The following is a 13,615-nucleotide window of genomic DNA, read 5'->3' as shown; positions in this document are numbered from 1 at the left end:
TTAGCATAAGTGTTTTCATTTCATAAAATAGATAACTACCATAAGGACTGGATCCTCTATGCAACTGTTCTCTATTGAATGGCTATTGCTGGGAAAACTTGATTCCTGGGAAGAATTGATTTTTTTCCACTCTTGGCAGATAAACAGTCCAGCTTTTCAGAATCGCCAAATCTCTATACTGTAGAGAGTTACAGAGATTTGGAGATACTAGACAGAGACCCCAGTTGAGTAAACATGTGTTAAGCTCAGGAAACAGAAATCTTGAGAAAGAAGCTCAAAGTGACTCTCTCTAATTGACTGGGATAAAAGAGGGAAGAAGTAAAGAAGAGAAAACTCCACCAGACATTCAAGATTCTGTTACTGTACCCTACTTGTATCTGTAAAATATAGTTTCAGTCAGATTTGTGGAATCTGTTTCCTGCCCTGGCCTACCTCAAAAAACTGACGCACAAATAAATATCTCCATTTTGTCTAGAGTTGCAAATTTAAAAGTGCCAGACACTGTAACATAAGTATTTAAACTGATCTTCTTTATAGTTTAATTCAGGAGTCATAATTTACCAAAGAATATTAAGAGGCAAATGCTCCAGATACCCCAGATTGATAATGAAGAATGACTACTCACATCACTCAAAAAATATTAAAGTAGCGAACCTCTCTATGACAAGTGGCATTGAAATTTCTGCACTTTCCACTGTTATTCCAGTGCAATTGTCCATGGAATAAAAGCTCTTAGTCATTTCGGTGGTTGATGAACATGTTTGATTTTGATGACTGCACTGTAATTTTCTGCTGACAAGTTTATGGTAGACAGCAGTGCCTATGTATAATAGGCAATCTCTAGTGTCCTACTTCTTCTGTTTATGGCATATGTTTTTTGTAATTTATGGATTGCTGAAGACTAAGCTGAACTATTGAACACTGAGAGCCTGATCTTACAGAACTAAATATTTTTGTATGCCTTTCTTTTGGTGGGCTTTTCTAATTAAGGATGATGTTTCAAAATACTTGCTTATTTGGATTTAAGAAAAGACTGAAATTAAATCCTAGCAAGACCAAGTTGCTGCTGATTTTGCCTTAGCCTCTATGCTAATTCTAGATGGCATTAAAGTCTACCTGATGAAGCAGGTTTATAATTGAATAGCCTCTTGGACCTACGGCACCTGCTAGAACACTATATAGACACCCAGGCTTTGACTAGTGTACAGGGTTGAACCATTTTTAGAAGAGGAAGCCAATATTTTAATTGTTACTACTTTGGACTGCTACATACATTACTTGAGGTTACTTGAATTTTGACTGAAAGGGATCCAGATAATCTAGTTCATCAAGAGTCTGTTAAAACTGCTACACAAACATAGTCTCAATAACCTTCCCTAAAAAAGGAAAGTTGAACATTGGATGAAAATTATCAAGTATGGTGGTATAAAGCAATGGCCTTTTCAGGACAGAATAGACCAACATCTCCTTAAGCGGAGGAGGAAAGTCCCTTTTTTCAAGAAAAACTTCACCATTAAAGAAACCCGTATACACAATACACATGAACTATCCCAGCAGCCTTGATTAGCCAAGAGGGGCCAATTAAGGAGCAGCTTGGCCAAAGTCATAGTCATGGTCAAGTCTTACATGTCCATTTCATTAGGCACAACAGGTTTAAACCATTCTTGGAATAATAGGGCAAGACTGTGTCCCAGGAATCTCAAAAGGTCCTGTACCAAAGTGGTCCCTGCAACTAAGGGGAAATACATTTTGATTGAATTCTTGCTTTAAAAGAAGATTTTAAAATTGATCATTTTTAAAGCTTGAAGGGTTTTTCTTAATTTCTTTTTTTCTAATGACTTTTTTGTTCCTTAATGACTTTTTGCTTGCTGTGCCAGAATCTCTGGAAAAGGAGAGCATGACTGAAGGAATATTTAATTTTTTAAGGTGTTGTGTTGAACTTTGCTTGGATTAGCTTTTGTCCTCTTACTGATTTTTCCAATAAATGGAGACATTGTGCCTTGTTTCTTATTGTTGTGAACTAAAATGATTCCGTTGCAAATCAATGTTTCTTTACATTCAGGAGAGTTTGGTGAAGTATGCAGTGGCCGTCTAAAGCTTCCAGGCAAAAGGGATGTTGCAGTAGCCATTAAAACCTTAAAAGTGGGCTATACTGAAAAACAAAGAAGGGATTTTCTTTGTGAGGCAAGCATCATGGGACAGTTTGACCACCCCAATGTGGTTCACTTGGAAGGAGTTGTTACCAGAGGTAAGTTGCAATCAGTTCTGGTTTTTGAACAACTTTCCAAATTTTACCTCATTGTTATAAAGTTTCTATAGTTCAAATCAGATCATTGTACTACATAAAATAATGGAATTTTTTTTGTTCTTTGATGCATGATTCAACAAAAGCAATATTAAATGTATCCTACAGCTTGAGGGGGGAAATTTAAAAGATTTTTGCACAAAGAAAAGATGGCAACACTTTGTAACATTTTTTCCCCGAGTCACATTTAACGTTAAATAAAATTCTCAATGTCTTTTCTTATTAAATGAAGTGTCGTTTTTCCAGAGTTCGGTTCACACAGCAGGAGACAGAAGAACACACTGACATTTTGATTTGTATGGTTTAATTTTTTGAGTCATGATCATTTTCTGTACAGAGACATTTAAGGATTTAGTAGATCACAGGAACTATTTTGGAAACATTAGGAGCAGTCATGCCTCATTATTCATATTTCAAAGAAACAACATGTTTTATCAAAATGGGGACATTCTGTTCAGATATAATTCCTTTAAACCAAATATGCCTCCCTTTTTCTATTTATTCCCTTTTAGGAAAACCAGTAATGATTGTAATAGAATACATGGAGAATGGAGCACTGGATGCATTTCTCAGGGTGAGTGCCTGAGGGAAATATATATAGCACTTCAAAAATAAAATATATATGCTACCAATTTAATATAATAAAACATTTTCAGTGTAAAATGAGAACACACTAAATTTTTAGAGATCTCTAAATGGTCTTAGTAAAATCAGATTAGAAATTAGAAGACCAGACAGCATCAAACAACATTTTTGGCCATCTAAGTGATCCAACATGGCATAGATACAGTGGTTTTGATTAGCATCACAGACTTAGGACCTGGAGCCATGTTGTGGGAACACAGTTATAGTTTTCCTCCATTGAAGAAAAGACAGTCTTTAAATTAATGCAGAAATAATTCAAAAATCAAGGAAGCACTTTTTTAAAGATCCCTGCATTAACATTATTTTACATAAGTTTCTTATTTGTGGCAGACAGCATATAAAACTCTAACTCAGCCCTTAAGAGCATTCATTAATATTAATGAATATGAATAAGATTAACAGCAAAATACATTTCAAGGCTTTTAAAGTACAATGTTGATTTCACTTACAATCTTTTCGGCAATTGGTTTTCTATCAATCTGTGCTTCTGATTTGTGTGTATGAACGTGCATGTGTGAATGTTCTATTTGTGTTAATAGGCTTGATTTTTTTTTGTGCCTGGACCAGCTTGTTCTTATGATTAAAATATCCAGCACTATGAAATAAAACTTGAGAAAGCAATTTTGATATCATTATGTGAACAAATATATTTGATTTACAGATACAGGATCGTTTTAGCTGCAGTGTGGGAAATTGAAGGCATGTATGGTTTTTGATCATTTAAAAATGCGAAGTTAAAAGTTTCTCATTTAGGATAAAAGAATGCAAAAGGATGGAATTTTCTGCCATACATATTTTGTTCTTTTAACAGATTCATCTAGCTATTTTTACACTCTCCTGATTTATTATTTTTATTAATAACTACGCAGGAGTAAACAAATGAGCATATGCATGTATAGTTCTTAGTATAAATTTGTATTTGCCTCCCAAATATTAGAGGAGCTTCAAACATGCTATAGCAAGGGTTCCCAGTACTGGTCCATGGGTTGTTAGGAACCAGACCACATAGCTGGAGGTGAGCATTAGGCAAGTAAGCAAAATCCCACTCCCAAATTGTCTTCTGTAAAATCAGTTCCTGGTGCCACAAAAATTTGGGACTGCTGTGCATTTCTTTGTTATTTTAAATCCTATTTCTTCATTATTTTATTTTAAAAAATTAATAATTTAATTAATGATTAAAAAATTAATTAAATTATTTAGGTAAACATCAGGCCCGCTTCCCATCAAAAAATGGTGCTTGCAATGTATGGAATCGTATTTGTGAATTGTAGTGGTTTTGTATTTTTAAAACATTGGAACAGCACTACAAGAATGAATGAATGAATGAATGAATGAATGAATGAATGAATGAATGAATATTCATACATATATACATACACATACACATGCACATAAATATATATAAGAACTTGTGCACATACGTTCAAGACAAAAAAGCATACATTTTACTCTTTAAAAAAAAACCCTGAAATGGATTCCAACATCACTTATATTCAAAAATCAGCTCTCAAGCCAAAGAGTGTTATGTATGCCTGTTCGAATGCCATCCTTCATTTAATTTCTCAAAGGTAAAGATTGAACATGTTTACTTTCTTTCCTCTAAAGTACTTTAAGCAGCATCTGTGTTTTTGTTTTCATTTCAGAAACATGATGGGCAGTTCACAGTAATTCAGCTGGTTGGAATGTTGAGAGGAATTGCTGCTGGAATGAGATACTTGGCAGATATGGGATATGTACACAGGGACTTAGCAGCACGCAATATTCTGGTCAATAGCAATCTTGTTTGCAAAGTATCGGACTTTGGTCTATCCAGAGTTATAGAAGATGATCCTGAAGCTGTCTACACCACAACTGTGAGTTGTGCACTTAAAAGAAAAAAGTCCATCCAATATACTTCATTTTCATATACAGTAAGACATTAAGTTGGATTTACTTTGGAAGAGAATGTGCCAGATATTTATTGGGAAAGGAGGTTGTGCTTTGTTGGGTTTTGTATTTTTTCTTATTTAACAAATATTCATATTAAACAAATGCATACTAAAACATGTTATAAGTAAAACATAAACATAAACATAAACAGACTCACAAAGGATCCCCAAATGTGCTTCATACAGTGTCTTTTTCTGCATTCCTTCTTTCTTTGTGAATATTTTTTTTCATTTCTTGGGAACTGTTTATTCATTCAGATATTTTGTCCTCTAGAAAATGATTGTATCATTTTATCTACACACCAGTGGCTTTCTAACTGAAGCATCTCTTATTTCCCAAAGATTACCGCATTTTTCAGAGTATAAGATACACCTTCTTACCCACCCTCCCAAAGTGGATGAAAATGTGGGTGTGTCTTATACACCGAATGTAGCTCCACCCAGCTACCCTCACCCTTTGGTCTCTACTTCCCAGCAATTTACCTCCTTGCAGCAAGCAGCCCAAAGCCTGATTAGTAGAAGCCACTGATTATATGCCTTGGATGCTCAGATGATTGATTGAAGCTGCAGGCAAGCCCGCATGCTAAAATGAACATGAAACTAAAGCTTCATAGAGGCAAATTGCTAGCAGGGAGAGGTGAGGCAGACTTTTATTTTATTGTGCTAATCAGATTGTGCTGCAAGGAGATAAGTCACTAACTATAAATGCCTCTAGAATGTTCAAATTATTAGACTTAATTTTTAAAGTCTGTGTTAGTGTTTTTCTTTTTAATTTTTCTAGACTACTTAAGAAAATGAAGAAGCTTTTTAAAATAAATGCTTTATCTGAAGAGGCCCAGTGCTATAGTACCTTCTTTTAAATAGTAGATAATAACTATACTTCCAGAAAGCCATATCAGTTTTAACAGGATCTATAAAAGTGTAATCTGAAATGTAGCAGTGGTCCTGTTTAATATTAAGATAAGGCAGCTGTGTTAATGTCATGTTTGGAGTAGATCTATTTAAATAATTGGGAGGAGTTATTGTGACTACTTAAGAAAACTTGCTAGCATTAATATACTGTCATTATTATTTATGTATTTATTTATTTATTATTGAGATTTATAGCAAACAACAATATAAAACAAAGTAAAAACAATTCTAAAACCCTTAATACTAAAACATGCATATCCATTCACCTAGGCAAGATGGCATCATTCACTGGCTCCAGGCCTGCAGGCTAAGCCATGTTTTCATGGCCTTTCGGAAGGCTAGGAGTGTGTGGATCATGCAGATCTCAGAGGGAAGTTGATTCATAAAGCTTGAGCTGCCTCAGAGAAGGCCCTCCCACATGGTCCCACCAGCTGACATTGTCTAGCCAAAGGGACCTTGAGAAGACCAACTCCGTGGGGCTTGACCAGCTGCTGGGAAGTTTGCAGCAGAATGCAGTCCCATACATAATCTGGTCCTAAGACTTGTAGGGCTTTGATAACCAACACCTTGAATTGTGCCCGGAGACTGATTGGGAGCCAATGCAGCTCACAGAGTATTGGTGTGATGTGAATGTACCTAGGTATACCCACAATAGCTCACGCGGTTGTGTTTGTAATAATGTACATTTCTTCAATTCTTTGCTATTTCTATGGGTCATACACACATGCACTCTGTATATAGTAATAGATCCTTGGAACAAACTTCCAGCAGACGTGGTTGATAAATCTACAGTAACTGAATTTAAACATGCCTGGGATAAACATATATCCATCCTAAGATAAAATACAGAAAATAGTATAAGGGCAGACTAGATGGACCATGAGGTCTTTTTCTGCCATCAGTCTCCTATGTTTCTATGTTTCTATCATCAGTGTTGGTTGCAAATTGCTGGGAGACAGAGGCAGATTTGTTTTTTCCTTATTTCCCTCTCCCAAAACTAAGGTGTGTCTTATACTCCACTACTCCCATTGAGCAGAACTACATTTAGCTATCCTTGACCATTATTCTTAGACTTGAACTATTAACAAGTAATTTTCTTAACAAAAGAATTAGTTGATAAATTTATCATATCATAGCACTACAATTACCAATAATGATGAAGTGATAAACCTCTACACAAATCCCTCACAATTGTTTAAAATGGTTTTTTTTAAAAAAAAAATATTAATACTTTTTGGTTAGTCATGTAATGGGGAAGCAACAGGCCATTGCTTAGAATGTTGTTTATGGAATGCATAAGTTGAAACACTCAGAACTGGAAGTGGGGGAAGCAGCAGAACAGAGTTCTTCATAAACCATCATAAAGGTCCTGTGAAGCGGTATATAAATCTAAGTGCCATTGTTTTATTGCTGTGAGCTCATTTCAGAAACTTTCTTTTCCTATAGGGTGGCAAAATTCCAGTAAGATGGACAGGTCCAGAAGCCATACAGTACCGGAAATTTACATCAGCAAGTGATGTATGGAGTTATGGAATAGTCATGTGGGAGGTGATGTCTTATGGAGAGAGGCCTTATTGGGACATGTCAAATCAAGATGTAAGTTGCCAAAATATAATTATACAGTACTGCTTATATAACATGATAGAGTTGGAAAAGTCAAACTTATAAGCAAAATGACCAGGATATTTTACTCCCTTGAGCACCTAAGAATGTTTTAAAGTAATGGCCACATATATTTTATAAATAATTTAATTTTTAAATTGCACTGATTTTTCCTAGTTTTAAAATTAGTCTGATACAAGCTAACCAATCATGCAGCCAACACAGTACTACAATTGCACTACCTAGGTATTTTGTTTATGATTTTTTATTTACTGGCTATGGTACGTAGTTTTAAAAAACAACAGATGGACAATGATAGATAAAAAGAATTGGAAAACCAAAGATCTATCAAGGTTGTTCAAACATGGATAAATGATTTTGTAGGCTTTATTTCCTCTATTTAAAAATATCTGGAAAACAAATGAAACTTTTTTGTGTGTCATTAGAACATTCTATATACCCAAAAATTGATATATTCTATTTTATATCCAACTAAAATGTTTATGAAAGGATGTATTTAAATACAGGTTTATGAATACTCTTTGTCCTCAGAGGATTTTATTTTTATTTTTAGTCTCCACCTATACTTATATCTCAATATTTCTGAGCCAATAATTTATTACAAAATTCAAAAAAACTATGAAATCCAAAAGCAAATTACAGTTTGATGAACATGTTAATTCATAAATTGATTATTAGGATATCTGAAGCTAGTTGTGAGAACTTTTGTTAGTCCTATATGGAAATATTTTTTATAGGGCACTTTGGATCCCGAACAAGGTAAAGCAGCTAAATTCAGTAAATAATACAGAAAATAAATAAATGAAATAATAGACCTATTTAAAAATTACAGATGAGGAAAGAAGAATAATCTTTCATCCCATATGTTTGCATTCTATAATTTATTGTAGCTGTCTTTCTATTATCTTCAAACAAAATAATATAATCCTCTTATAAATGGAAGAAAAAATATTCTAACATGAAATAAGATAACCTAGTACATGCCTTCTTACTATAGTCATAGGGTTGAATCTGTCATTTTTTTTCTTTACAAAATAAAAAAACGAAAACATGTAGTCAACTCCACACCCTAAATCCTAGCCTCAGGCTTGTTTATGCAGGTGTAGATTAGAAGTTGTTTTTATAGAATCCAATAAAGTCGAATAAAAGCATTTGTTGGTCCATTTCTATGGATTCTTCACACAAAAAAGATTTCAATGCAGGTAAGAAAGTGTCCTTGATTTTATCAAAACTTTAAGCATAATAGTGCCTGACATTACAGTCAAGATCAGGAAAATTTCTGAACTACAAAATAGTTTGGCCTCCTTTATAAATGAATGTGTAGGCTGTTGCACATAATGGATTTTTTGTGGTTTTTTAATGATTGCTATGACATTAGCCCTTCATGCTTCTTTAGTTCATCTGAAGCTCTTTATACTAAGGACATTCTTATCTCTTATCAGATTATAAGATTCATGATGGATCTATAGAAAGCTAACTTTTATACATAATTTTCTGAGTTTTTAAAATCATCTTGAATATAATAACTTCCATCCGTCAGTGGAATCAATTAAATATAGGGATATTACTGTTAAAAATACATCAAATATTAATCTAAAACAAACATATAAAGGCATTTCCATTCTAGTTTGAGCAGTTGGCTATTACAGATTCCAATTGGCAAGATAAAGGATAAACGGTTTAAAACTAGATAAATTGGTAGGATAACCAGACAAGTAAGAAAATTCATGCTTTCTTACCTTATTTTAAGCCAGTCCTATACAAATATTGAGCCAGAAAATGGAACTAAAGCATTGTGCAGTTTCCATACTCTATATTGAATTTTACTGTATTTCATATTTTTTACAATATTTGAAGTTTATATTAGTCTATAAAACTAAAACCAAAATTTAATATATATAGATACACAGGATTGCTATCACCATATTTTCAGTTAATATCCATCAAGTATTATGGAAATCTAGTCCAAATTATTTGAATGGTACTATACTGCCTACCTCTGTTCAGGGGTGGGCTCCAGCCGGAACGCTAAATTGGGCTCGCCTCTGCGGCTCTTGAGTGCTTGTGGGGTCAGTGCGATTTTGCTTCTGCACCTGTAGAGATGGTAAAATTGCGCATGGAGCCGCAGGTGCGCCCATGTTTTGGCATGCGCGGAAGCAAAAAACCTTTGCCAAAACATGGGCGCACCTGTGGCTCTGTGCGCAATTTTATTATCTCCACAGGTGCAAAAGCAAAATTGTGCTGGCCCCACAAGAACTTACTAGCCACCACGGCGAGCCCAATTTAGCATTCCGGCTAGTAGCCCACCCCTACCTCTGTTATAAAAACAGGTAGTGGCTGAGATATCACTATAAGATATATTAAAAGGTTAGGTTCAAGTCACCATTTCACCAACAATCTCACAAAATGATTAATTTTAATTTAGTCATTTTCTTTCATTGTAACTTAATTCACATGTAGGGTCACATGACAGGTAATCCTGTATATGTTGCTTTGAACTTTTTAAAGAAAAGATGGAATAAAAAATATGAATTAAATAATAGAAAAATCATAAATGCACTTATAACATTTAGAAAACTCTAGATTTATGTAAGATATCAGTACATTTTTTTTAATTCATTGGGTCACTACCCATCATGAAACATACTAATTAAATTCTATTTTTCTATGTAGAGAAATAAGCAGATATCAGGAATAAGTGAATTTCTTTCTGCAAATCAGCAGTCCATTACAATATTTTATATTCTACCAAAAATACAACATATATCCTAAAATAATTTCACATTTATTAGTGAGCACTGGACTAGTTCATTAGTGAGCACTGGACCATGACATTATGTGATATTACTATTGATTGACAATATGTGACTACGAGTTGGCAAGCAGGAACAAATGATTAAATATACAAGTCTAAAAAGGAAGAGTTTTAATAACATCCTACATAGTTTTCATCATTTCAGCATCTGTGTGACTAGGTAGGGACACCTGTGTATCTGACAATATGAAGAGAAAACAATTGTTTAATCAATTAATTAAAATTTGTTTCACTGGATCAAATATGTGAGTCATTATGACTCATAGTTGTAGCTGAATGCAGCTTCTGAAAAATGAACAACCTGTAGAAAATATCCAGATTCTCTCTCAGTCCATTTATATTAAGCAAGACTGAATTTTTCCCATGAGGATGGAAAACAGTTGCATATTCATTGCATAAATTTGCTGCTGAATAGCCTTCTTCTGCCTGCTGTTTATCTACAGGCAGGAGTTATTTTTCCCCCTCTTCTATTAGAGTGGAAGGAAAGCATAATGCAATGGAGGGAAAGGGGCTGATTACATAGAAGAAGGTATTTGTCAGCAAAAGTCTTGAGGATATGTAGTATTTATTGTCATTGCACCTCATACAATGAAATTAAATGCCTTCCATAATATCTGATATGACATCACATGTTGCATTAAAGTCAATGCAATTATTGCAACCTTACCATAGTTGCATTATGTGAGAATCAAATCAGAGTTGCCAAATGCAGTTTCATTTCATCTAGGAATACAATATTTTTAAATCAACACTGCTCTGTATAGATAAAGAACATAATGTTTATCTAACAAATCTTAAGACTGAGTGATAGAAATCAAAGGTTACAGTAAGGTTGAATTTTATCATCATAACTTTTATATCAAATCTAAATGATGAGTAATTTCAGCAGAATGAAAGTTGTTAATATTTGACAGGTATCAATGTCAGAAATTTTATGGACTGTCAAAATATGGGAAAACAAGTCCTTGGGGCAGAAAAAAAGGAAGTATTGACACTCCCAAGACACTCAGTAGAGTTTCATTCCTTTTGACATGTTCCTCCTGTACTAGATTCAACATAAAAGATGTCTGGCAGGAAGATAAGATAGCTGGAAGACAAAGCTTACCTATCTTTAAAAAAAAAACCCTAAGAAAACTCAGAATCAATATTTCCTTTTGCTGAAGTTTTGCATTGAGCTTGTGCTATTTACTTGTTCTGTAAATAGTTAAATAAAGCAAATTGTTTCCCAATTATCTAGAAAAAATAGTTTGGGATTATTTTAATAAGCATATAAATAAAATATTTCCTGATTGATTAAAAAAATGCTTCCATTATTTTAGGGAAATATGTATGATAGGTTTTCTGTGCTTTATCTACTCTTTTGCAGAATAAGAACCACTTCCATATTAGTGATTTATACTATCATTTTTCAATCACTTTTTTAAAAAAATTCAAAACATTATATTGCAAATTCTCCAAAGAAGAGGAAAAATATTACAAAACAAAGCTAAACAAGACAGCACCAAAAAGTGGGGGGGGGGGGGCATAAATGAAACCAATATATACATGAGTTGCCCTCCCTAATTTAATACTGATAATTATATTTCCAAGATAAAAAAAATATGTGATACCATCGTTTTGCTGAGTGTACAGCATGAGTTTTGGAGTGCTGGTTGGGAAGTTCAGCTTTGCTGATTTTGAATGTCTGGAAATACTTGAAATTTCTTTTGTCTTCTGCTTTGCTTTTTTCCTTCCATTCTCAAAATTAATTTCTTGTCTTTTCATTTCTCTTCACATTTCTGATGCCACTCTTGTAATACCCTAGATCAGTGATGGCGAACCTTTTTTTCCTCGGGTGCCGAAACAGTGTCTGTGTGCCCTATCACTCATGTGTGGGTGCCCACATCCATAATTTAATGCCTGGGAGGGTGAAAACAGCTTCCCCTGCCCTCTGGAAGCCCTCTGGAGGGCAGAAATGGCCTGTTTCCCAATTTCTGGTGGGCCCAGAAGGCTCATTTTTCTCCATCCCCAGGCTCCAAAGGCTTCCCTGGAGCCGGGGAGGGTAAAAACACCTCCCCTCTCCCTCTGGAGGCTCTCTGGAAGCCAAAAATACCCTCTCAGAGCCTCTGTGCAAGCCAAAAATCAGCTGGCCAGCACACACATGCACATTGGAGCTGAGCTAGGGAAATGACTTGTGTGCCAGCAGATATGGCTCCCGTGCCGCCTGTGGCACCCGTGCCATAGGTTCACCATCACTGTCCTAGATCTTGGCTTAACATCCTTATTCTCTTTTCCCATATACTACTTTTAACTGTAATAGTTTTCAACTTACAACCTTTAATGACAGATCAAAGTTTCAAGAAATTGCAGAAAACCTATTTACAACCTGGGTTCGAAGTTCCAATGGTCAGTACGCTGTCTCTTCACATTATTGGGCAGTTAGCAACCAGCCCGCATTTATGGCCATTTACATCATTTCTGAGTTACATTACCATGATTGATGACATTTTCCCCAGAAACCATCATTTACTTCCAGTTTCCATTAAAAAAAAAGCTTCCCCCAGCAAACAATCGGCTCAGTAATAATCACAACATTTATTTTACGACCATCAAAATGGACGTAGCCATGAGATCATTATGACTTAGAACTGTCATTCGAGAGTCAATTTCAGTCATAAGTGGAAGCGTATCTATAATTTGGTCCTCAAATACTGCTTAATCTAATTATGATTTTGAAGTAGAAATGAAGTTCAATGGTGGAAATTAGATGAACATGAGAGAGAGAGATTCTTGTTCCAGGTGAAATGTTCTACCTTGACTTCTGTTTCCCCACAAGTTGCTCTCTTTTCCTATTGCAATTTCCTATTTCCTATTCCCTTTCCTGATGACATTTCAACTATATAGAGAGACTTCAGCTATTCTATTTGCTTCATGTCATTCCTAACATTCAGCAATAGGGCTGTTTTGCAGGCATTGTGAAAAAAAGGACAGTGCATTTAAATTCTGTCTGCCAAATGATAGTCATTGTAATATATAACAAATCCAAGTTTGCTCATGTTACTTCTGCTGCAATAAAAATATGTCCTGCAAAGTCCTGAACACAGCTGTTATATGGCCCATACACTAAGTGAAACTAAAAATTCCATAGTTGACATTCCTAAAGATTTATTTAAGATCTTCCTTATGTTACAAATATACAACTTCAGTTCAAAGCAAGGATCGTGAGAGCAAAGTCACAACAGTGGATAGTTATTTTCAATGTATTATTGGAGATAAAGTTTATTTCTAACAATTTAGCACTCCATGTACTTTCAACTAAATGTTCACCTATCTAAAAATGCCAGTTGGAGGGAGATGTGTTATTACAGCCTCTCCTAAGATTTCCTTGTTTTAATAGGATATTGAAAA

General features: G+C 34.6%; 1 protein-coding gene across 2 annotated transcripts in view; it reads left to right on the top strand.

The window, feature by feature from the left end:
• The window catches only part of EPHA7 (EPH receptor A7), a 212,558-nt gene that overhangs the window by 182,908 nt on the left and 16,035 nt on the right, over positions 1 to 13,615 (top strand). For both annotated transcript variants that reach the window (XM_070733225.1, XM_070733224.1), the window contains exons 11-14: positions 2,063 to 2,248; positions 2,818 to 2,879; positions 4,594 to 4,803; positions 7,237 to 7,386. In XM_070733225.1, the coding sequence (XP_070589326.1) occupies positions 2,063 to 2,248; positions 2,818 to 2,879; positions 4,594 to 4,803; positions 7,237 to 7,386 (608 nt within the window). The remainder of the gene's footprint in view (positions 1 to 2,062; positions 2,249 to 2,817; positions 2,880 to 4,593; positions 4,804 to 7,236; positions 7,387 to 13,615) is intronic.

The sequence above is a fragment of the Erythrolamprus reginae genome, chromosome 1, assembly GCF_031021105.1.
Source record: "Erythrolamprus reginae isolate rEryReg1 chromosome 1, rEryReg1.hap1, whole genome shotgun sequence".
Lineage (NCBI taxonomy): Eukaryota > Metazoa > Chordata > Lepidosauria > Squamata > Dipsadidae > Erythrolamprus > Erythrolamprus reginae.
The sequence above is the reverse complement of the archived record's forward strand: the minus strand, read 5'-3'. Positions and strand labels throughout refer to the sequence as shown.